This window comes from Bufo gargarizans, chromosome 3, assembly GCF_014858855.1.
Source record: "Bufo gargarizans isolate SCDJY-AF-19 chromosome 3, ASM1485885v1, whole genome shotgun sequence".
Taxonomy (NCBI): Eukaryota; Metazoa; Chordata; class Amphibia; order Anura; family Bufonidae; genus Bufo; species Bufo gargarizans.
This window is the reverse complement of record NC_058082.1, coordinates 582548497-582575738: the sequence shown is the minus strand read 5'-3', so window position 1 is coordinate 582575738 and position 27242 is coordinate 582548497. Positions and strand designations below refer to the sequence as shown.

General features: G+C 41.4%; 1 protein-coding gene across 1 annotated transcript in view; it reads left to right on the top strand.

Annotated features, from left to right (window-relative positions):
* The window catches only part of ADAMTS5 (ADAM metallopeptidase with thrombospondin type 1 motif 5), a 97523-nt gene that overhangs the window by 21889 nt on the left and 48392 nt on the right, over positions 1 to 27242 (top strand). The window contains exon 3 of the mRNA XM_044284354.1: positions 20290 to 20457. Coding sequence (XP_044140289.1) covers positions 20290 to 20457 — 168 coding nt within the window. The remainder of the gene's footprint in view (positions 1 to 20289; positions 20458 to 27242) is intronic.

Genomic DNA, 27242 nt, shown 5'->3' with positions numbered 1-27242 from the left:
ACTAACGGCCTGCCCTGAGGCTAGGCCATCAGTATTGGACTTCCGGAAAACCCCTTTAACCTTTCTATGTATTACTCATATGCTCAATTCAGATGAATGACTTGCAATACTGTTACTTCATGGGAAATAACTGGTTGGCTATGTTTTTTTATGGTTTTACGAACGTAAAAGACCCCGATGTGGCAATGACAGTAGCTGAGCAGTCATGGCCACATCAAAACCACATCTGTTCTTTCATTTCCAGAGCATCTACTATAGGGTATTGTATGCCATGCAACAAATGGACAGGCAGGGTCACCAGAGAAGGATGGACATGAGGAAAAAGGTTGTCTTCATGAGACATCCTCTGTTATGACTAAGGTCAATAAGTTCCAACACCACTAGAAGATCTGATTACAAATGCCTCAATATTAGTGATGAGCGACATAGGCAATATTCATTTTCACGATATTTTGTGAATTTTTTGCATAACATTGGCAATAAATCCGCAAATTCTAGAATTCGTGATCTCCAGTCATTATTTTCGCGATTGCGCAAATCGGCAAAAATGATGCACACTTTTTCCCCCCAATAAGTGCAACTTCACATTTTATCAGGTCTGAGTAGATATTACTGATTGGCGCACTAAGTATCGTTGTGACATCACAGCACTATGTCTGTAGCATGTATGTATGGACAGCAGAGAAACAGTAATTCCCTATCACACTGCCTAACACCCTGCACTGGAACCTATCAGCTGCACTATATCACTATCTAACCTACACTGACTATCTCCCACTAACTATCTGTATTATATATATGTGAGCTAACTATCTAATGTAATAGGATCCAGATGAAAGCACAGAGCACAGCAATGACACTGCTCTCTCTCTCTCAGAACTGTAAAAAAAACTGCAGAAAATGGCTTCTGGGGAGGTTCTTATATAGTAAGGGGTAGGCAGCTTTCCTATTGGTTGCTAGGGATGTTGCTGAGCTCAGACAAAGATATTGTAGCCTTCTCATTGGCCCACAAGCAAGAAGCAGTAGTACTGATTAAAACAAAAAAAAAATAGAATATTTGCGATTACGAATATATAGCACTATATTCTAGATTTTCGCGAATTCTCGAAGTGCCGATGTTCGCAATAAAAAATTAGTGATTAGAATATTTGCGATCAACACTACTCATTATGTAAACCTTGGCTAAGATCACATTTGCACTTAGCACAACAATGCAGGCAAAAATATAATATACTGCACAGGCGTTCCATCACGTTCTTCTAGGTACTTATAGACTACACAACTGTTAGTATGATAGGATCCATCTGACTTGGACCTTGCTTCCTTGTTGTAGTAGGATATGAGGGAAGGAACTGATTGTGGTGGTGGCGGTGGTGGCCTTTGCCAAGACTGTTTAGACTGCTGAGATTTCCCAAATTTCTTTCTATTGCTGTCAGTATAGCCTTGAAGATGCTTTCATAACCTTGCTCCACATTGCAATACCCTTTATGGAATCTCAGTTTATTTGTAATGCAAGAGCCTCTTACAGTTCATATAGAAGATCTAAGGAATTAGGTCAATGGACTTCATGTGTGCTTATAAAAAAGTATAGTAAAAAAATGAGTTCTGAAGGGAGATAGCCAAGCTGCTTGTCAGACAGGATAAAAGTAAGTTGAGTAGGAGCCCTTAGTTTGGCCAAGAAAATTGACTTTCTAGGAGTGGTGCCAGCATCTTGTACAGGTCCTAGTAATGAGGGATTGGGGCACCCATCCACTGAGTATCATGAATATTTATTAGAAACCAATTAATATTCAGTAAATTTTATCCAATATCATTTTGTATGTCATTGGTGAAATTGGACTCAAAAGTTGAGGGTTTTGACTTCTCGAGAAGCGTTGCTATACATGGATTCTGTCCTATCTCCATTGACATCAGACTAGAGGCAGATGTGGTATGACATATGAACAAATACAGAGATCCCTTTGACTCATTATAAATTGCCCTTTACTTATGGTACTTAGATCATCCAGTAGCATACTTAAAGGGTTTTCTGATGGATAGGTCATCAGTATCTAATCGGTGAGGGTCCGATCAGCTTTTCCTAGGCCACTGATGACACGTTCATCAGTCACGTTGCCTAGGAGCAGCTCAGTCCCATAGAAGTGAATGAGGCTGAGCTGCAAGTACCAAGCCCAGCTGCTGTACTATGTACGACACTGTGCTTGGCGAGCATGGAGAAGGCCGCGGCACTCACAGGAGCAACGGTGCCTTCTCAAACTGTTGATCATGGACCCCCACCGATCAGATACTGATGACCTATAGGATAGGTCATCACTTCATCAGTATTAAAGTCTTGGAAAACCCTTTTAAGGCTTGGATACCCTACACAAAATATAACTTTAGTCAAACCAAGCATCCTCTATACCCGTAGGTGACTTTTCAGTTTTCTTTCGGTTGACTTACAAACTCTGAAATTTCCATTATTTCTTATTGGGGTTCATCACACCTAAGTAATGGTTTACATCTCTTCCTTTTTGATTTGTCTCAAAGCTATATGAAAGTACGGTTTTCACTCTCTAAATTGAAAGAATTTCCTGAATTGATCCACACCAAGTTGCAAAACCGAAAGGTGGATTTAATGGTCATAGGAAGGACACCCATATGGATAATAGGTATAACTCCCAGTAGAAGCAGAAGATTTGTTATTATGGATGAACTTAACATTTTTTTTACTCCTATACTGGACTCCTCGGATTATACTTTAGTTGTAAACCACTTTTCTGAGACCCCAGAAATAAAATGTATCCTACGGTATGGAATACTAGATGTTTTACAGAAGCATATCTCCTAGAAAAAAATTGTTCACCAACATGCCGTGTAATCGGATTCATGTGCATGAAATCAGAAGCATATGGAGATATAGTTAGGTTTCATATTCAGTAAGTTTATAGATGGCAAATTCCATCTTCCTGCGAGTCAGAGGTTGGATGGAACCACAATACACTTGTGTCCACGAATTCTTAGCTAAAAGAAAACCAGGTGTGGTGACATCACATCCCCAAAAACTGACTCAGAAACCCAGGATGAACCAGTCTATAACCATCCTAATGTTCATTAGGATCTGTACAGTAAATCCTATAGTAAGACCCTGTACACACTGCTCTCATGGTCACTGATGTTGACATTGACACGTAATTTACCTAATCGGTTACGGGCTGCTTCAGAGAGAAATGATTAACCAGACTGAAAAAACACAACTTCACAACACGTTATTCTCTCACTATTTAAAGTGGTTTGAACTAGTGAACCGAGACTCAAAGGCAAACTTTATTTTGATTTGGCAATGACTTATAAGTAGTTTTAAAGTTGGCAGTTTCAAAATCTGTTTCTTTCGTGTTGTTTTTTCCCTGCCAAGAACACGAAATAATATTTTCTTTTTTTTAATTTTCTCTGTTTTTATCTTTTTTTTTGTAAAATAATGATATCTCCAAAAAGTCATGTGCTTTGTACATGATACCATGAAACGGCCCGAACAGGGTTAGTTCTAAACTATCCTTTAGCTGGGGCAAACATTATATTTTCTGCTATAGCCATATATCGAAATACCCTGGTCATGGCATTTAGAACGCCAACTGAGGAACCTTAGAAGACCATAAAAGCATCTAGCACACCTACCTACCAAGGAATGCAGCATGCTCACCAAGAAACTATACAAGCCTTCTATGGCACCTAGCACACCCACCAAGGAACCTACCATGCATAAACATGCACCTAGCACACCCACAAAGGAGCCTACCAAGCCTACCAAAAGCCTAGCGTACCTACCAAGGCACATAGCATGCTCACTAAGGAACCTAGCACACCCACCAAGACACCTAGCATGCTCACTGAGGAAGCTAGCGTGAGCACGAAATACACCTTGGTTACGCCTGCCATAACTACCCGTGCACCTAGCACACCCATCAAGGAACCTACCATGCCAACCAAAAGCCTAGCATACAAAGGCATGTAGCATGCTCACTAAGTAACATAGCACACCCACCAAGGCATGCTCACCGAGGAACCTAGCGTGACTACCAAGACCCCTTGGTTATATGCCTAGGCTCATAAATATGTTGCCTAAATACATTTGTAAGCATACAAGCCTTCACAAGAGGTCTCAAACCTGTAGCTCTCCCTACAACTTCTGGTATTCACACCATGAGCTGATTTGCTCAGTCTGCTGTCTGCTTTTCTCTTAAAGATACTCATTACTTTTCCAATTTAAAGGGATTGTCCATTTTTTTTTTTAGATTTTTTTATTGCTATGCATGGTGCAAAATAATAAAAGAAATCATACACACCTTACCGAACAACCACTGATTTTGTACTGACACTTTTCGGTCCTCTGCTGGTCTCTGTTGACACGCAGGATATGGCCACTCACCCAATCCCTGGCCTCAGCTCTGACCCACCTGTGATTAGTTGAGTGGTTTATTGGTCAGAAGGAATTTTATTAGGGTGGTTAGCAGTAGACATGAGTTGGGTGCCAATTTTATGTACTGTTATTAAATAATAGAATGGGCAGTTAAGGAAACCCCTTCACTAAATCTCTGGGAGCTTTATGTTGGCAGTGTCGCCATGTTCTAAAAAAAGATAAAAACGTTGTCATTGAAATTATTAAATTTTTAGATGTAGACCTAGACACTGACCGATCATATGCATGTATGTTCTGAAGGACATAGCTGGGGATATACTGTAGTTATATTTCCACAATCAGCAAACAGTGACACACAGAGACTCTCTGACTTCTCTTGAACTTCCGCAGTTTTCTCCTTCCCCATCCTTCCTGCTGAGCTTGAGACCATTGATAGGCAGTGAGTGACATAACCTGGATCAGTGAGACCCTGGCAGCTCTCCAATGGCCGCAGTCTTGAATAGTAGGGGATAATCAGCTACAGCAGGGAAGTCACTGTATAACCGGGCCAGAGATAACAAATAGACTGACTACGTCCAGCCAGCAGGAAAGGCGAGAAAGTTGTTTTATTTCTATTGTACAGAACAGGAGCGAAGCGTTGGCATGTGTAGAGCGATCCTCGGTCTGACCTGCCAAGACCAAAGACATAACACAACGTGGCTCTAACTATTTACAACCTAACAGCCAGCTCGTATCTGCCTGGCACCGAGAAGCCTGCTGAACTCGTAGTGTTCTGAACTGGTGTAAACGTGAAGGATTAAACATCTCAGATATGCAGAATTTGCCATATGGTCACCCCTATGCAAGCCTGCAAATAGACAAAGGGCAATTTCAGCTATGGTGTTATTGTGCAGTGTATAAGATGGATTCCTGGCATAAAAAAAAGTCAAGTCCCTCATAAACACTCCTGGCAACTGGCCTTGGTGAGCTAATTGCATATGTATTTATGTTGTTCCCATTGACTTGAAGGGGTTTAATATGGATCACATCCTTAGGATAGGTCATCAATGTCAGAAGGCCAGGGTCTGACTCCAAGAAGCCCTGATGATCAACTACTTGAAGTAGAGGTGCTGCATCGAAACCAGACACCGAAACACCAAGCAGATGGGAGCGTTGCTGCCGTAACCAAGCACGCCCATTACTCAACATGTAAAGCTGTGAAGTTCTGGTGCCTGGTCCGACGCAATAGCTGATCGACGGGGGTGGGGGGGTCAGATCCCCAACTATCTGATTTTGCAGATCTATCCTAAAGACTGTGGGGCTCATTTATTAAGACCGGCTTTTAGAAACCAGTCTTAATAAAGTCCCATAGCTGGCGGAGGATCTGCCAAAGTTATGAAGAGGCGCAGGCCTCTCCATAACTTTGGCGCATCCAACGCCAGTTCTAAATTTACACCATTTTCTACGCCTAAAACAGGTTTAGAAAATGGTGAATGAGACGGGCCTGTCCCCTTCTCCGCCCACAATTTTAGACCCGGCGTGAGCGGGGCGAAGTTGCAGATAATTTAGGTGTATTTCAGCTTAGTAAATGACCCCGTCTATTTCTAATAATTCCTAGGAAATGGTCGATGTGCACCAGACTTTATTTGCACCCAGCAGATGTCAGGCTGCCAACAATTTAAGGTATCTCCCAGGCTTCCCCTACACACTGGTGACGAGATGGATTTTTTATGGTTAGGCTAAAATTATAACTGAAAAATGAGACCACTTTACTTCTGCATTAATTTGTTCGTAGAAGCTAAAAGCTTTTAGGCCAGAGGTTTAGATTTCAGGCTCTTCAGATGGTGCAGGTCCCAGTGGATGTCAGATTTCTTTTGTAATAGGACCCAAGGTTCTACTGAATTGCAGAGAAGGAACTGCAGGGGTTTCATTGAGGCTCATGCCCACGGAGTCAGTACAGCCTTAATAGCATACTTGTCACTCTCCCCCAGCCTCCAGGCCCTCAGACTCCCATAAGAGATGTCAAGCCTACTGAACATCACCTATATGGGACAGGTTGTATATGTCTGCAGGCTAAGACGCTCTCCTCCTGACTGTACAATATATTGCTCTGCCCCTTTGCATCATTGATGTGTCTCTGTGTTGTCTCATGAAAAGTATTCTACATTTTCCAAACCAGTACCTGCATCTGAATACTTTTGTAACTGAATGCAATAAAACAATTTGTATAGTCTACTGAGTTAGGGTACATTCACAGGAACGTATAATTTTATCCGCATCCGTTCCACATTTTGCGGAATAGATGCGAATCCTTAGATTTCTATGGGTGAATAAAATGTGCGGAAAACGTTCAGTATGTTGTCCGCATCCGTGTTTCCGCATTTCTAGTCAGCAAAAATATAAGGCTTGTCCTACTATTGTCTGCACAGATCGGTCCGCAGCCCCATTCAAGTCAATGGATCCGCAAATTGCGGATGACATACGGAATGGTTTTCCTATGTCATCCTTTTTTTGCAGATCCGTTTCCGCATTTTTGAAGACCTTAATAATTCTTTTTTTTTTTCTCTCTCTCTTTTTTTTTTCCTTCCATTTTTTGCGGACCGTAAAAAACGGAAGACATACAGAACACAAACGGGGGTCATTTGTCTGCAAAATGCAGACACGTGGTTCCGTTATTTGCGGACCGCAAAACGGAAAGGATTACACACGGTCGTGTAAATGTACCCTAAGTCAATTAAATGTGTATGTATAGCGCCCCCATGCTGTTTGTATTTCTAATTTCTCTGTCCACCTCAATGAGGTAGACACACATGTTCAGTTCCATCCTTCTATTGACACCAGCTGCAGCAGACAGGGCACACTCCCTGAGAAAGGACACACTTTCTGAGCTTCCAGCTTGAATTAAATCTATCAGAGCAATTGGAGCAATGTCTGATTTTCATTTCTTTACATCAATCATGGGATAAACACTTTAAAGGGGTTGTGTCACTTCAGCAAATGACATTTATCATGTAGACAAGGCACTTACTAATGTATTGTGATTGTCCATATTGCCTCCTTTGCTGGCTAGATTCATTTTTCCATCACATTATACCCTGCTTGTTATGACCACCGCTGCAGCGCAGATATGAGGTGACCCGGACAGGAGCTACCACGGTCACCAGACAGGCCACTTTTCCTATAGATTAATAGTTGCCAACTGTCCCCAATTTGCCGACTCTGATTTTCAGAGACAGTCCCAGCAAATTCAGCTCTGTCCTGGGCAGAAAATGGGTGGGACTAACACAAACCCCACCCACCATTGGGTGTTTCCAGCGTGTTCGGTGCGTTCAAGGGTCGGGGCTTATATGCCCTGATTTAACCAACTGAAATGTTGGTAATTATGTAGTTATGCAAGCACGACCACCGCTGCTGGATTGCAAGGTGGTCGTAATACCTGGAAACATGGAAGTATTGGAGAAAGCCGAGCGGTGTACTTCTCTGGTGCTCCCATAGAATTGAATGGAGTGGCAGTGTGCATTTCCGACCAGCCTGCTCCGTCCATTCAAGGGAGCTCCACAGGGTACAGGGCCCCCGTTCTTGTGATCTGTGGGGGTCCTAGAGGTAGGACCCTCACCAATCTGATAGTAGATAGGGGATAACTTGTTATAACCGGAATACCCCTTTAAATTATAAGATTAATTCCTCATGGTTTCCAGGATCTCTGCTTGCTGTTGGTGAATGGAAACAATCTCGCTTACGTCCAGGTGGTGTTCATTGCGAAACTGACACAGATGCAGGGCTTGTTACAATTTATCAGTGCAGTTTTTGTTTTGTTTTTTTCGCCCCTGCATTGAAACCATTTAGTTGACGGTTAGCAGTGATCTTGAAAACAAAAACACTGAAAAACATAGTACATTATAAAGTTACAGAACATTTTATTAAAGCATGAAGGCAACCTTACATGAAACCGGAGTGCCCCTTTAAGTAGCTCCTGTATGGCCTAACAATTTGTAGCATGCAATAATCCAGATGTATAGATTGAGCAGATTTGGGGAATTTTGCTGTGAAGTTGTCCAGTGTAGATGTCTGTACACAGATTGAGAACAGATGTTTGGATGCTGTGACTATCCCTCCGCGATGAAGCCTGCACATTGTGTCTGGAGACCCAGGAATGCCCTCCAAGATGGCTAGATAAGGAATTTTAAAAGCTTCGGCAGTAATAACTGGCATCAGCATTTGTCACTCTAATATATACAGGGCTGTACTGGATCCAAACAGGATTGTTTTTGTCTGTCATCCTTGTGTATGGAGGATGGGGGTAGTAAACTGTAATGGTAGGCGCTGAGTCAGCCACATTCCCATGGGAGTAGCTGGTGCCCATAGCAAATGCTTACACTAGCCCTTCACTATGTCATGTTTAGAACAGCAGCAGTGACCAGTGTATGACCTGAAATGGTGGTGTTAAAGGACAGCTAGGATGGACTGAAATGGTTAATCCACAGTCATTTACTCATTTCTTAAATCATATATAACCATGACAGTGCTAGTTACATCACTGTGGTCCTGTATTACAGGCATTGTCCCATTAGGACATCTCAAGACTCCCTTCCTTTAGCCAGAGCAGATAGCTGCTGTAAAGAGGGTCTTAGGCTCTGGAGGACTCAACATGACCACGTATTGGTACAGTACTCTAGTGACTGAATAGACGTCGTGTAATACCAAATCTCTCCTGAAGTGGCCACTGCAGAAATAATCTGTGGTCAACTACAAGGAATGGCTGATCAGCTGGGGTTTTGTCGAAGCGATCAGATGATCGCTAATGATCCCTATTTAGAGATGTGCCATTTGGAGAACCCTTTAAATAGTAAAGATATAAAATACAGTGATTTCAGATTTCTTGTCTGCTTTCTTCGAGAAACAGCGTCACACCTGCCCACAATTGAAGCTTAAAACTTTAAACCACTTCAGGACCGCCTGTCCTGAAAAGTTCCTGAATTTCCTTGAAGAGTTTGTAGCCGGGCACTAATTGTTGCAGCAGGCCTTCAACACAAAGGAAACGGAGATGTTTTTACTGTCCTTAACTACTCCATCATTGTATACACAATGAGCCAATGCCGATGCTTCCTGCTCTGGCCCTAGCGATCATATGATCACTGGGGTCCTGGTTGTCTGCATGAGCTGCTGGACCTTAGCAGATCCAGATCAGCTCTGCAGTGAAGCTGAACAGCTTTGTTCCAGTCTGCAGGGACTGTATTCCACCTTCTGGCTAATATAAATAGATAATAAGTAAAAACCTGCGGCTGCTACCACATGCTAACACATGCTCACTCCCAGCTACCATAACTATATGCCCTCCTATATCAAAAAGGGACATGATTTAAAAAAGTATTTTGTGCTATTAAAAAGTGAAAAAAAACAGTGAACAGACAATTTTAAACTTTTTTTTCCCGGGTATCAAAAAAAATTTTAAAAAAATTCTAAACTAAAATAGCATAAAAATAAAGCCCTATGTATCACTGAAAAAAGGCACAAAAATTATTTACTTAACTGAAAGCTATCTATCACTAAAAAAAAGTGAAAAATGTTTTACTTAACTGAAAGCTATCACTTCTGCATGTACTTAAAAAAAAAAAGTAAATGTGCCTAGTTAGGAAAGAAGGTAAATGCCATGGTCTTGAACTGGTTAAAGGGATTTTCTGATATTTTTACACTGATGACCTGTCCTCTGGAAAGGTCATCAGTATTTGATCAGTGAGAGGTCCGACACCAGGGACCCCACCAATCAGCTGTTTGAGAAGGCACCAGGGCTCACAGTAGCGTTGCGTCCTTCTCCGGCTTTGCCTAAGCCAGGTGATGTCACGATCATCGGTCACATGGCCTAGGTGAAGCTCAGCCCCATGCAAGTGAATGAGGCTGAGTTGTGATACCCAGCACAGCCACTATCCAATGGACGGCGCTGTGCTTGATGAACTGAGAGAAGGCTGTGGCGCAACTGTGAGTGCCGGTGCTTTCTCAAACAGTTGATTGGCAGGGGTCCTGGGTGTCGGACCCCCACTGATCAGATACTGATGACTTATCCATCAGTTAAAAAAATCTTGGAAAACTCTTTAAAGATGTCTCACTAATCTTACCTATAGTCCTGTGGAAAACTACCACTAACAACACAATGTGATGATGGCAGATTGTATTGTCCCAAGCAGCAAACTCAGCTCTGCTCCTTCTGTAGCACAGCGCTACAGTGGATTTTCCCATCCTGTAATAGTATATCTATTGCTAACATTTGGCTACGAACACGCAAAGTTGTAATTGTATCACTGAGTTTCCTGTTTGAACCACAAACCCTTTTCTCTTTCCTTTCAAAATATGTTGTTCCATTTCAGGCTGCTCTTTCTACCAAGACGCTGCCGGTCCTCATCTTTCTCCTTTTAAGTGATGTTGTTCTACTTTCGTGCTCGGAGTTTGTGACTGCGGCTGGTAAAATGAGTCAAAGGCACAAGTTAGACAATCTGAAATCAAAGCAGAATGTTCAGCCAAGATATTAGGAAGTGCTTCAGACACAACACTATCTCCGCACGGAGTTTGCTGAGGTTTGAGGGTTTTTTCCTCCAGCTTCTGCTGATCCATGTAAAACTTATTCCCAACAAATGGCTAAATTAAACAAGACTTTTATTTTGAGAGCTGTTGGGCAGGCTGATAACGTAACCGTAAAGGAAATCTGGGGTTACCGCTGCATTCCTTTTTACTAGATCTGAAATAGAGTAATCTAGAATTAACACTGGAAATTGATATGTGACCAGGTAAGGAATCTAATTATATCGCTCCATTCTCTTACATATAAAAGTTCAGTTTAGGTTGTGTAAGAAAATACTGAAGTCCCTGCCCGGAGCCATGGCCAGCAAACTCCGAGACTGTTGCCAGTCTTCTTTAACCACTCCACTTGGTAGGAAGCTAAGGTTACTCCTAGGTTCTTCACCAGAGCCTGCCACAAGGCTGGATGGACTTAACTGCTAGGAACCGTGGTTACGTCTGCGGTGTAACGTAGCAGTAAACTGCTGTGAGCTTGCTAAGCACACCTACCAGAATAACCTGAGTTCAAAGGGTAGTAGACAAGCAGGGTGAGAACCAGGAGAGATGGATAGAGCCAAAACAGCAGATGAGGGTTTGACCTAAAAGATAGCCACAGTCTGAATACTAGGACCATAAGTAGAAGCAAAATCAGCAGATGAGGGGTTAATCCAAAAAAACAAGCCAAGGTCAATACACAAAGTGTTAACAAGCTTATCTGTAGAAAGCTCTCTCTCTCTCTCTCTCTCTCTCTATATATATATATATATATATATATATATATAAAAAAGGAAACAAATGGCGGCACTGGAAAAAACAATATGGGTGCTATGTCCAGGGATGTAGCTGCTTACCCCATATAATACAGATAAAAAACGGACAGCACTCCAAGTAAAAGTAGTGATGTTTATTCACCCATGTGGATGGCAATGTTTCAGCTCATACAAGAGCCTTTTTCAAGCTTGAAAAAGGTTCTTGTATGAGCTGAAACATTGCCATCCACATGGGTGAATAAACATCACTACTTTTACTTGGAGTGCTGTCCGTTTTTTATCTGTGTATATATATATATATATATATATATATATACAGTACAGACCAAAAGTTTAGACACACCATCTCATTCAAAGAGTTTACTTTATTTTCATGACTATGAAAATTGTAGATTTACACTGAAGGCATCACAACTATGAATTAACACATGTGGAATTATATACATAACAAAAAAGTGTGAAACAACTGAAAATATGTCATATTCTAGGTTCTTCAAAGTAGCCACCTTTTGCTTTGATTACTGCTTTGCACACTCTTGGCATTCTCTTGATGAGCTTCAAGAGGTAGTCACCTGAAATGTTCTTCCAACAGTCTTGAAGGAGTTCCCAGAGATGCTTAGCACTTGTTGGCCCTTTTGCCTTCACTCTGCGGTCCAGCTCACCCCAAACCATCTCGATTGGGTTCAGGTCCGGTGACTGTGGAGGCCAGGTCATCTGGCGCAGCACCCCATCACTCTCCTTCATGGTCAAATAGCCCTTACACAGCCTGGAGGTGTGTTTGGGGTCATTGTCCTATTGAAAAATAAATGATGGTCCAACTAAACGCAAACCTGATGGAATAGCATGCCGCTGCAAGATGCTGTGGTAGCCATGCTGGTTCAGTATGCCTTCAATTTTGAATAAATCCCCAACAGTGTCACCAGCAAAGCACCCCCACACCATCACACCTCCTCCTCTATGCTTTACAGTCCATCCGTTCACCTTTTCTGCGTCGCACAAAGACACAGTGGTTGGAACCAAAGATCTCAAATTTGAACTCATCAGACCAAAGCACAGATTTCCACTGGTCTAATGTCCATTCCTTGTGTTCTTTAGCCCAAACATGTCTCTTCTGCTGTTGCCTGTCCTTAGCAGTGGTTTCCTAGCAGATATTCTACCATGAGGGCTTGATTCACACAGTCTCCTCTTAACAGTTGTTCTAGAGATGTGTCTGCTGCTAGAACTCTGTGTGGCATTGACCTGGTCTCTAATCTGAGCTGCTGTTAACCTGCGATTTCTGAGGCTGGTGACTCGGATGAACTTATCCTCCGCAGCAGAGGTGACTCTTGTAGCGCTTGATGGTTTTTGTGACTGCACTTAAAGACACTTTCAAAGTTTTCCCAATTTTTCGGACTGACTGACCTTCATTTCTTAAAGTAATGATGGCCACTCGTTTTTCTTTACTTAGCTGCTTTTTTCTTGCCATAATACAAATTCTAACAGTCTATTCAGTAGGACTATCAGCTGTGTATCCACCTGACTTCTCCACAACGCTACTGATGGTCCCAACCCCATTTATAAGGCAAGAAATCCCACTTATTAAACCTGACAGGGCACACCTGTGAAGTGAAAACCATTTCAGGTGACTACCTCTTGAAGCTCATGAAGAGAATGCCAAGAGTGTACAAAGCAGTAATTAAAGCAAAAGGTGGCTACTTTGAAGAACCTAGAATATGACATATTTTCAGTTGTTTCACACTTTTTTGTTATGTATATAATTCCACATGTGTTAATTCATAGTTTTGATGCCTTCAGTGTGAATCTACAATTTTCATAGTCATGAAAATAAAGAAAACTCTTTGAATGAGAAGGTGTGTCCAAACTTTTGGTCTGTACTGTATATATATATATATATATATATATATATATATATATATATATGTGTGTGTGTTTTTAGCCATAATATATTTACACATATTATTATATATTTAGAATATATAATATATTATAATATATGTAAATAGTTTAGTGTAGTTTCCCACATATTATGCATTCATATATATCAGAAGTATAATTATATATATATATATATATATATATATATATATAATTACACATTTATATTGTGCCATACATTTTTTACAATTACAAAAAAAAAATATAAAATATATAAATCTAATTTAACCTCTATTTCTGAAAAAGTTTGTGACAGGATTTGAACTGGCAGCTCCTGCATAATAGCCCAGAACTTTAACCACTACACAAAAGAGCTGCATAGCCAGTCACAAAAAAAAAATACAATATGAGACTTCTACTATATAGGTCTCAGTAGAAATACAGTACAGTAGAAGTCTCATATATATATATATATATATATTCTTTTTTTAAGTAACTGGCTATGCAGCTATTATAGCTGAGTGGTTAAGTGCCTTGCCTCTAATGCAGAAGGTTGTGAGTTTAAATCCTGGCAGAAACTTTTCTGAAATACAGGCTAAATTAGATTTAAATACACTGGTGTGTCCCCAAGCACTGACTCCATATATGGACATAGCTATATATAGAGTCAGAGCAGGGACTCCTAAGCCACGGACTCACACTGAGGGATTCCCTCACTGTACAGCAATCTTCTGCATAGAAATAGAGGCTAAATTAGATTTAAATACACTGACTCAAGCACACACGGTGTTCTGCTGATCATAGCGACGCTCGAGCCGAACTGGTGTTTGGCTGAGCATGCTCGCTCAACACTAATAATTATAAGGGTTGAGAAACGCTGGTTTAGAGTACTGTCTTACATGGATATTAAGAAGTAAGGCCACTGAGGGTCTTCTCTGTAGAAAGACTTCGGGGGTCATTTATCAAACTGGTGTAAAGTAGAACTGTTTTAGTTGCCCATAGCAACCAATCAGATTCCACCTTTCATTTTGGACAGCTCCTTTGGAAAATGAAAGGAGGAATCTGATTGGTTGCAATGGGCAACTAAGCCAGTTCTACTTTACACCAGTTTGATAAATGAATCCCATAGGCTTCTTATCTCGAACAAATAAGTGAAGAAGGGGAATGAGAGCTACCATAAACAGTAGCAGACAGTTGAGGATTTAGTTGTTGCCAAGTAAAGGGATAAGGTGAATATGGTCAAATAGGCTGCCAACTGGGTTAAAATAGAATGGATTTACTTACCTCACGCACCTCCACCAGTAGACATTTTTTGTCTCTGGCTGAGGCTCAAGGAAGTTGTCCATTACCAGCTAATTCACATGATTTTCCTTCTTCCCCACTGGGACATCATCAATGGTATCCTTTTTCTTTACCTCACACACAGCTATGCTCACTTACTAGACATGCCAGGATTGACGTCATGTCCACTTACCCGTAAATGCTGTCACTGTGAGGGGTTCACTAAAGTTACGTAAATATAATAAAACCTAATAAAGTAATTTTAAAGACAGCTTAATTCATGAAGACAAATCCAATGACATTGAAATGACATTATAGAGTGCTTTATTTCCTCTACGTTTGGATGTCATGGCTCATATGATTTATCTTCTGTGAATTTTTTTTATGAATGAAGGATCTGTGCATTTTGATAGGTGTTTTTATTTACTAAGTTGCTCATAGAGTTTTAGGAGATTTTAAAAAAAACATGGCCACCCTCTTCCAGAAACACTGCCACTCCTATACATGGACTGTGCCTGGTTCTGAGGCTGCTCCACCTCATTCACATAAATGGGGTGAGCTGCACAAATAGATTCAAGCTGCCTATAACCCTTCAACTTCCAGCATCCGTCTGGCCTACCAGAGGATCCTTCAGGAGGCCCAGGCTCTCATACCACAGCAGACCCCAAAGTTCCAGGAGGAAAAAAAATACATTTACAGCTGCCTTTGGAGCTAAAAAGTTGCTATGGGGGTCTATTTCTTTAAATCAAATCAAATTTGATTTTGTTGAGGATATTGGGGCTGGGCCACAAGAATAATTTCCTCTGGTAGACCCAGGCACTCCAATCCAAACCTGTCTAGATCTGTTCTTCTCAAATCCCCATACACATGCAGAATTGGTCTGTCCAAGCATGCCTTGTGTTTTCAGTGGTGAGTAATGATTAAGCTGCTGCCAAACACCTCTGGTGGTGGCTAATCTACTGACAAGACAAAGGATCAGGAATCCTTCTGTTCATATCCTCCATCCAGAGAGAGTTGGGAGGCCACCATACACACAAGATATTGTCCAGTTCCACCAAAATTGGCATGGTTGGGTGATTTTTACTGTATGTATATAGGGCCTTTAACCTATAGAAGATGCTGTGACCTTTTAAGTCACACTGTAAAGTAGTTGTCCACTTCCAATCAACTCCTTAGATCAAGCTAACCAGCAAGATTAGCACCTTCAGAAGTCATGAGAACATGTTGGTGATGAGCAGAATTTATATGATTCAGTATTTTGACAGAGAGGCATTCAGTAGTCTAGAACATTAGCTAGTTCATCCCAGTCTAGACTCTTGATGATCAAACATACTGGATAAATGGAATTTGAATTTATTTTCTTAGATGACTACAAGACATCTACAACTTTATTGATACTGAGAGGAGCTATAGATGGAGATGGCATACTGTATGTCAGCCAATGGTTACTTTTCCAAACAGCTATTTCTCCAGATTCTACTATAAATTCATAAATTTAAAGGGGAGGGGGGTGAGGGGAAACCGCTGCCAAACCTCTGGTAATCAGCTAGGCTGCACTTTAGATATGCATAGTATTAAAAAACTTTGTGAGTGTGATCGTGTAATAGATTGTTTATAAGCCACTGTGGACTCGTTGGTGCTATAAACAATTCCCGTTTACACTTGTGGAATTCTGGATGGCGAATGGTGATTTTGGCGACAAACTAAAACGATTATTGCTTGTCCTTTGATCGTTCAATGTGTTTATACTTCTCGATAACTGATGATTTTTATTTTTTTTTAAGATTATCTACACATGTAAATCCTGTATTACACTGCCCAATTTTTCGGCAGATAATTGCTGACGAGCGTTCGTTTTTATTTGCTTTCATCTGGCAGTGTAATACTACCACAGATTGCCCCATGAATAAGCAAATGCTAGATCATCGGGCAATCCAACGCTTTTGACATGTTAAAAAATTAGTGTTTGTAGGTAGCAGATCATGGTGTCTAGTAATGATCTGCCGCTGGCAAACCACTATACAGTAAGGGGATGAGCGATCGCTTCTCCCTATGCTGCGGAGGAGATGATGCAGAGGTTTTAGTAGCGATCTCCTCCGCTAGCGAACAGACGATTGCCAGGAGAGAACGCCTCCCTCCCGACAATCTTCTGCCACATTGGGCTGTGTAATACAGCCTTAAAGGGGCCTTTAGCACAAGCATAAACAAGCTAAGTCAACACAGAGATAACTCCAAGTAAAATAAAGCCAAACACCTAAAAAAAAATAAAGATCAGTTGAAATATTAGCGAGAAGCGTAGTTAGAATCTGTACTCTTCATAGCCTATCCTAGAAGATTGGCAGGGGTTCAGCACACTAAATCCTCCGTTGACCAGCTGTTCTGCAGTAGCTCTGGTGCCGGAAGTCAATACCGGAACTACACTGCTACATCCACTGAGTAGTGAATGGGAGCAATGCTGCATTTACGAACTCTGTCTGCAAAATGAATAGGGCAGTGTGGCACCAACCTGTGGCGCTGAAGCTAAAGCTAAACAACTGATCGGCAGGGATGTGGGGCTTTGGACCCTGCTGATCTGATATTGATGGCCTGTCCTGAGGATAGATAATCAATAGGAAATGCCTTTAAGAAGCAGCAGAGCCTGGGTGCAGTTGTTACCTCAGTACCCCCCATGCAAACGAATGGTAGAATTTGTTCTATAACTTTTTAGAATTATTTTCCAACTGGTGTTTTTTTATAAATATTGTTCCAAAACGGTTACCAAAGATTAGAATCTGATGTTTTTGGGCTCAAGTGTTTTCAGATACCTAACACTTTGAGAAGCACAGGAGGGAACAGCATGTGTGTTTCTTAATTTAAGCTTCTTAAATTCTTAAGTCTATGAAATGCAATCTACACACCACTTGATACTCGCCGTGAATTTGCTAGTAAAGCCATGTTAATGTTGGCATTCGGCACTATGGAAAAAATCTAAGGTGACAAGAAGCAATTACGTAACTTTTACCGGGGGAATAAGCTCTGGGCAATTAGTGCTTTGAGTCGGTTGTTTAATTAAATACTAAGTAGCACACCTGCAATATGTCGACACTTTGAGACCTGTTTACTTTTTTATGCTACTTTGCTGTTAGTTTAATAGTTAAAACTTGAGCACATTATGACGGTATATGCACACAGCGCTGTGTTACTACAGAGACTTATTGAGCAGCAGAGAAAATATGGAAGAAAGTTCTAAGAGGGTGACTGGCCAGAGATGGAAAGATATGTTAATGAACCCCCCAGGAACCTTGTTCATTACTGAGAGTTATGTCTACAGTACTACAATAATTGCTGACATAATGTTTTTATGATACATGTTTAAAATTTTTGTTGTGGATGATTAACTGAATTTTAATGTGTGATTAAAGGGATTGTTCGAGCCTGCAAAAAAATATAAAAAATCGGGGGTGGCCGTGCACGGTGTGTAAGTGCAAAAAAAAAAAAACACTCCCGCTCTGGTCATCTCATTTCTATTGTCCCCACCTGGCCAGAAGTCTGATGTGCCAATTCTCTTCATGTTACCGTAGCCGGATAATCAGCGGCCTCAGCAGACACGGCATGTGACTGCTGACCCCATCGATTGACTGGCAGCAGTGACATGCAGGGGATCAGCACATCACACTTCTGATAGGCAGGGACTGGAAGCATAAGTGTGAATCGGGAAGACCAGAGCAAGCAAATGTTTGTTTTTGCTTTTTTAACTCACTATGCCAAATCAGGACAACCCATTTCATTGATTTTTTCCCCTATTTTTTCTTTTGTCATGACACAAAACCTGGTTTAGGTAACTTTATAATGTTAAAGGGGCTTTCCAGGACTTGAGTATTGATGGTCAATTCTCAATAGGTCATTGGTGGTGGAACGACTCCTGGGACCAATCAACTGTTGAAAGCAGCCACAGTATTCAGGAGCGCATCGGCCTTTGATTCTTGGGCCAATGAATTCGCACCAATTGGTCACATGGCCCAATGTGGCCCTCATGCATCTCTGTCCCATTTAAGAATGTGACTGATCTGCAGTACCAAGCACTGCTACTATGCCATGTACGGTGCTGCGCTTGGTATACCATAAAGTGGCCACAATACACTTCCTTTAAAAAGCTGGTGAGTGAGGATGCTTTGAGTCAGGGTTAGACATGCCATGTACAGTTGTATAGGGTCAGTATGTAATGAGGTCTACTGCCACTAGTAAAAGCTGATTCCTTCCTAGATTGCCTTTAAGGACTGAGCTTTTGAATTTCATGGTTCACAATTACTGGTGGATTATTAGAGGGACACATGAGGGTGTTTTATGCTAAGCTATTAGAAACCAGTGGGGCTCCATGTTCTGTTGACATGGGGCCACCTACTGTCATTGTATGGAAAAGTGCCAGATGCAACATCTTTAGGGTAAGAGTTAAATAGCAAATCCCCTTCCTAAAAAGTAATAGCTGATCACTAAGATATGCCATCACCTGCAGCATGGTCCCATGTGTATGATGTTAGGCTGCAGGTCGCTGCTCAGCCGGGTGGCCAGAAAAGGCCTTGGGTAGAGAAGACCTAGATGGACGCAGGGCTACACCACTGCCCTTCATTTTCAGGATCTGAGGGGGTCCGGAGGTAATCCTAGCAAGTCATAAAGTGATGGCATTTTCAAGATGGGAACAGACCTTTAGATACCCTAAAAGAAACAAGTCAGACAAAAGCACTCTTGCAGTTGCCCATGAAGTCTCATATGGGGCAACACAAAAATCACTTCAGCTCTGTAAATTGAGCAACCATGAAACATGTAAGGTAGTGAAGTGCCATGGATGCCATTCAAGCAGTGCACTTAGTTTACATAGCTGCACTCTCTTAGGTGCTGTTCAACAGTAGCCTTGTGCGGCTTCTTGAATTTCTAAGATATTATAGGTGACGGGTAGAGATGTACCGTAAGTTAAACATCCTGAACCCTGGGAAAAATGTGTAACAGAGCCCTTCATCTACCATGTGCCGCTTATAATACCGCTGTCTTTTTTATGTGATAGGGGTACCATTAGGCCTCTCCAGGGACCGAGTGCCACTGCTACTTCTACACCCTCTATAGCTACACCCTGGTTGCAGGGCTAGTCCTCGGTAGAAGACCCATTTAGTTAACAAGTATCTTCAACTATGTTTATGGCCACTATGGGTATTCTAGGAGAGTATTAAAGAAGAGAGTGATGCACTTTAAAAGGAGATTGCAATATACTGTATGTATAGTGATATACAATAAACACACTGTAAGTGCACAAATACACCCCATAGAATTACATACATTGGTATTACATATCTAATAACTACAATCTCTGCATGGAAAATGTTTGTAGGTGTCTGCTTGAAGACATAACCACAGCCTTCATACCGTGCTCTGTAATACATTCCATCCATATGTTTTCTCAATTCACAGGACATCTCCTTGGGCTTTCCCATGATGATTCAAAATTCTGCGAGGAGAACTTTGGCTCACTGGAAGATAAACGTCTTATGTCATCTGTTCTAACGAGCATTGATGCCTCCAAACCATGGTCAAAGTGCACCTCAGCGACAATCACTGATTTTTTGGATGACGGCCACGGTAAGTGCCTCGAAGTGCGCAAATTGTCAAGTATATTCCATAATTTTAATCACTGACAGTTATGAAGTCAGCGGGCAATTTATTACTTTGGAAGTCTGGTTCATTAAAAATACTTTCTATGGTAAATGATAATGCTGCTGGGTCAGGGACATTAGCCATCTCTGAAATGGGAGATGAAATGTGCTAAACTTCGGCAAGTTCTAACATATGGAAATTGACATAAGTTCATATCTGTTAAAATGGATCCTGATAGTTCTTGAAATATTGTGTCAGAGGGAAATCAATTTTTGCCTGACTCCATCATAGCCATACACAGTGGAGTGGACAGAGTTGGCAGCTGCACTCAAGGTAAGTTGGCCCACTGCCACCCTGAAAGCAGTTTCCTACTGGTCGATTGTTAGAGATACTAAGGGAGGTGCTGTATGATGTTCCTCTGCTGTTGTACATGGACCCAATACATAAGAGGTGGTGGTTTGTTAGAGCAACTAAGAGAAGTTCTCTGTGATGAGTAATTGGAGACCGAAGGGCCCATATAGGGGTCCAGTAGATAATGGGTCACACACTGCGACCTAAAAGCAGCTTCCAATTGCTGTACTGTTAGGGAGACTTCAGGACGTTTTCTATGAGGGATCATTTTTGACCAAGGGACCCATGTACTGCTCTTACACAGGTGACCAGCACATAAGTGGACCTTCTACCACTTAAAAACAGTTTTCTACTAGCAAATTGGTATAGAGACTAAGAGAAGGATTCTATGATAAATCATTGGAAACCAAAGGGCCCATATACTGTTCTAATATAGGAGCCCATTAGACGAAAGACCACTACGTCCCTAAAAATGGATTTTTGAGATGCTCTATGATGAGACATTTTTGACCAAGGAACCCAGATGCTCTAGCACAGGGACCAAGTCAGTAAGTGGGCCCACTGCCAACAAAACTATATACCTACTTGTGCATAGTTAAAAAGACTAAACATGGCTATAGACACTAAACAGAAGTAGTCTGGTGGTTCAACAACCCTCAGCTGGTGAACGATCATTGCCCTGATGAAGTCAGGATTAGTCCATATTGAATGTTATATTCCTACTGGCCATATATACTTCAATGACACTGACAGAGTGAAGAAGATCATTCTGGAAATAATCTTTCATGTTAAAGATTGTTTATGGACTAATACAAAAAATTCAAGCATGTCTTTTTTCCAGGTGATGATGTTCGGTCAGCTAAAACGATCGCTTATGTATATGATTTCACCCTGCCATTATGGTTGAAATTGCCTGTTCTGAGCTACTTTGGACTAATGTTTATGGCCAATTAAAGGAAAGTTAACTTCAAAAAGCTATTAAAGACCATAGATGGCCTGTAAATTGGACTTGCACATGTCTTTCTTTTGTCTTTGCCTGCCCCCATCCATAAGATCTGATAGTCTCTAGATAATGGCACACTCCTTTCACCATCCTAGAAGACTAAACCTACAAAGTACGCTTAATCTTTCTAAACCGCAGGATCTATTTTCTAGAATTAGCTACGGAGCAAACTTCCACCTACCATAAAATAATATTTTTTTTAGCTTTTTAATCATCTGTCCTTTGAGGTTTGTGGGCGATTGACTGAAATTAGTCTGAAGAAGCCTGGCATACCACAGAGACAATTTTAGATCCTATTTTACGGAGATGAAATGTGATAGTCTGGTGCCCAGCATTGTTGGTTACAGGGTTTCTCACATTCCAGCTCGCAGTTGTTACCAATTATTACTGAGTGAACCGGAAACGCGGCGGACTATGTCTAGGTTATATTTATTATTACAAGTATTTGCAAAGGTCCGTTAAGATTTAAGAGCTAATTTATTTTGGTTCCTTGGATCTTGCTCCAGATTTCATCTAGTTTATGCTTCTGTATATCTTGATATTTGTCAGAAATATGTTGGATTTTCGTGAATTTCTCATTTTGTTCGACAGTTTGTACAAACCGGATTCCAAAAAAGTTGGGACACTAAACAAATTGTGAATAAAAACTGAATGCAATGATGTGGAGATGGCAAATGTCAATATTTTGTTTGTAATAGAACGTGGATGACAGATCAAACATTTAATCCGAGTAAATGTATCATTTTAAAGGAAAAATACGTTGATTCAAATTTTCACGGTGTCAACAAATCCCCAAAAAGTTGGGACAAGTAGCAATAAGAGGCTGGAAAAAGTAAATTTGAGCATAACAAAGAGCTGGAAGACCAATTAACACTAATTAGGTCAATTGGCAACATGATTGGGTATAAAAATATTGTGGCAGTGTCTCTCAGAAGTCAAGATGGGTAGAGGATCACCAATTCCCACAATGTTGCGCAGAAAGATAGTGGAGCAATATAAGAAAGGTGTTACCCAGCGAAAAATTGCAAAGACTTTGCATCTATCATCATCAGAAGATTCAGAGAATCTGGAACAATCTCTGTGCGTAAGGGTCAAGGCCGTAAAACCATACTGGATGCCCGTGATCTCCGGGCCCTTAAACGACACTGCACCACAAACAGGAATGCTACTGTAAAGGAAATGACAGAATGGGCTCAGGAATACTTCCAGAAACCATTGTCAGTGAACACAATCCACCGTGCCATCCGCCGTTGCCAGCTGAAACTCTACAGTGCAAAGAAGAAGCCATTTCTAAGCAAGATCCACAAGCTCAGGCGTTTTCACTGGGCCAGGGATCATTTAAAATGGAGTGTGGCAAAATGGAAGACTGTTCTGTGGTCAGACGAGTCACAATTCAAAGTTCTTTTTGGAAATCTGGGACGCCATGTCATCCGGACCAAAGAGGACAAGGACAACCCAAGTTGTTATCAACGCTCAGTTCAGAAGCCTGCATCTCTGATGGTATGGGGTTGCATGAGTGCGTGTGGCATGGGCAGCTTGCATGTCTGGAAAGGCACCATCAATGCAGAAAAATATATTCAGGTTCTAGAACAACATATGCTCCCATCCAGACGTCATCTCTTTCAGGGAAGACCCTGCATTTTTCAACAAAGGATCCGGGTAGTGAAATGGCCAGTCTGCAGTCCAGATCTTTCACCTATAGAGAACATTTGGCGCATCATAAAGAGGAAGGTGCAACAAAGAAGGCCCAAGACGATTGAACAGTTAGAGGCCTGTATTAGACAAGAATGGGAGAGCATTCCTATTTCTAAACTTGAGAAACTGGTCTCCTCGGTCCCCAGACATCTGTTGAGTGTTGTAAGAAGAAGGGGAGATGCCACACAGTAGTGAAAATGGCCTTGTCCCAACTTTTTGGGGATTTGTTGACACCATGAAATTCTGATTCAACATATTTTTCCCTTAAAATGGTACATTTTCTCAGTTTAAACTTTTGTTCCGTGATTTATGTTCTATTCTGAATAAAATATTAGAAGTTGGCACCTCCACATCATTGCATTCAGTTTTTATTCACGATTTGTATAGTGTCCCAACTTTTTTGGAATCTGGTTTGTATTTTTCTTAAAATGCCGTCAATATCTACCCTGTTCTCTACATGAATAAATGCAACCTCAAACAAGTGGCAAGGCTCCAATACATGCAGGTATTGAGGGTAGAAGATCCTTAAAACCTCCACATTGCATGACCCCCAGATATTTAGAATTTTAGGCTTAGAATATCGTGCCTAACAAAGGCAAAATTATAGAGTAAATAATATTAAAACAATACATGTCTTATGAAACTTGGTTGCTGCATTCCCCCCCCAAAAAAATACATTTATTCTGTATGCAAATGAATGCTTCAGTGCACCTCAGATCCTCAGATTTCCAGTTCTGCCCCCCCCCCCCCCCCTCTTCGGTGCACTGAAGCTCTCATTTGCATGAAGAATAAAAGTTTTTCTTATTAATGCCACAATCGACTTAGACAAGACAGGTAACAATTTAGGCTTCCTTCACATTTGCGATACAGCCTTCTGGCAGGCTGTTCCAGCATAGACTGCCAGGAATCAGGCGGACAAAAACCGTTGCATGTAGCTTTTTTTTTTATGGCCAAAGCCCAGCGCATATTTTCCGGATCTCTGCCGGACCCCATTAGTTAATGGGGCCAGCGGGAATTGCAGTAACATCTGGTAATGCCGGATCCAGAGAAGTCTGGCAGACTTTTCTCTGCCAGAACAGACTGACGAAATGTTATTGCGGTAGAGGTGGTGTACAGTAAGTCTAAGTGAGGCAAAGGAACTGTGTTGTTTTTGGTATAAAAACATCGAACTAATGTGATAAAAGCTAATTTTTTTAAAACCCGCCGGCCACACATGATTCTCTTCACCCATTAATGTTTTTGAGATATGTGGATTGGTCACTGCTGCCATCCCTGACCTGTTGGTTCTTTTATAACCTGATTTATCAATTTCAGTAATATTACAATGGTATGTGCTGTTTTTTATCTAGTATTATATACTGTATGTACTATAATATCTTTCACTAAGTAATGTTTTGCGCTTGAGAAGAATAAATCATTTGTAGCTCGGTACTTGCATACTATAGATAACAGGAACACTTATCTGTGGATATGGATGTACTTAAGTATAATTGCATTTTTATTTTGAAGTTGGTCCAGAAGGCGTCTTGCGCAGATCTTCCTGTCCGTGTCGGATTTGGATGGTCCTGCTTATCCTCTAAGTATAAACTGATTTTGTCAACACAGCTGTGTTTTCACAACCGTGACCACCATCCCTTCTGCTTTCCTATATCTTTCCGTCTTTCATGTCTTTTCCCCAAAGCCTATCATTGGTGTCTTGCTTTTGATTTCCATGAGCTCGACACATTTTTTACATTGCTGATTTATTAATACTGTGAGTTTCTTGATCACACTGTAAATGTGGAAAATGGAGAAACACAAAGCAGCTCCATCTGCTTTTCAGTTCTGCCATATTAAACTAGTTAATGTAGTTTAAGGGGTTTTTCTGGACTTTTATATTGGTGGCCTACCTTTAGGATAGGTCATCCATATGTGATTGATAGGGGTCCTACTCCTAGGACACCTGCTGATCAGCTGCTATGCGTAGTTCCGGTACCAGAAATAGGTGACAGAACTACCCAGTCCACGGTGTAGTATAGCAGTGCCACAGTAGCCAGGTCATGGACGGAACTGTGTAGTTCCAGTGAGGAGGAAATGATGGAAACAGGTGACAGGAGATGGACAACGCCGATCTGATATTGACAGGGAAATATCCTGATGGGCCGATGCCCAGGGGGCCTCCCAAGATCTTCTCTCTGATGCTGGTCGGGTACATAATGAGCTCTCATCGGTAATTAACTCTGTGAGAATCAGGTACTCATGTGCCCAGTTTGCGACTGCACATGCCCTCCTAAATACAACTGCTGTGGCCCGCATCTCACCTCCTATGCCTTTATCACAGAGAACTGGAGGAGGAGGACAGAAAAGGGCAACTATTGATGGCCACCACAGAGGGACAGCTTTTGGGGCAGTATATTGTGCTGCACTGTGGTATATGGTTATGATGAGGACAGTATTTTTCACTATGATATTGATGATCCTGCCTACATGTATTGTCCTGCCTTCTGGCAATTTGGACCCCCTTACAACATGGGGCAACTTTAGTTTTTTTTACCAGGGCCACTTTAATTTCCCAGTCTGCCGCTAGATATTGATGACCTATCCTAGGGATAGGACATCAATATAAAAATCACAGAAAACCCCTTCTAATTTTATACCATGATCCTTATTCTCGCTTTCTACCACTAGGTGACACATGGCTGGGTGATTTGACTGAGCTCCTTGTTACTCATCTATATATTACCACTCAACTGCACACCACCTGGTCAAACATGGTATTTCAGGTGGAATCCCAGTTTTGGAGTTTATGAGTGGGATAGCAGCCGTATGATTAGAATAGCAGCCGTATGTTGCTTTCTACCATCTGTCCCTCTTCTACTGGCGGTATATTAGCGAGTGCAAGAGGTAGGTGGGAGGAAGTAACATAAAACTGCATGATCAGCTATCACAAGTTTTTGGTGGACACCAAACTGTATTTTTAATGAAGTTTATATGCAAAGTTTCATTTGATCCAAAATTGCACACATCATTTAAAGGGGTTATGGGTTTCCAGGATCAGACTATTGATGTCCTTTTCTCAGGCCGAGTCATCAGTATCAGATCAGTGGGGGTCTGGCTCTCAGCATCCCTGCCAGTTAGCTGTTTGATGGACCCGCAACACCTTTTCAATGTTTATCAGAGCTTGTCTGCCTGCCTAGTGGTGGTGATGGGTATTGCAGCTTTGTCACACATTCAAGGAGCCATTCTGACAAATACTGGTGGTATTGTAACCAGCAATAGCTGACATTATGATTAGCTTTTGGGGAGAACACTGTGACTGGCACCAAGTTTGCACACTGTATGGAGGGTACATTACTGTAGTCAGTGAATGGAGGGGCACACCGTAACTGGTGCTGGCAGTGCTGGCAGTGTAATGTTCCCCCATTTTGAAGCTGATCATTTTATATTAAACAATTGCTATAATGCCATTGCCTAATATTTCATTAGTGGTGGAGTTCCCTTTAAAGTCATTACGTAAAACCAGCTCTAATCCCGAACAGATGGGTCTTCTGCAACTTGATAGACACACTCTTTAATATGATGGGATGGAGATAATAGAACAAACTTTTACATATACTTATGTGCTCAACCCAAGATTAATGGTTCTCAGAAAATGATGTTTTAAGTTCAGAATAGTAAACCCTGGATTAATACAGACAGTGCATCTGTGCGGAAACCAAGTGCTTAGCGTATGGCGAGCAGA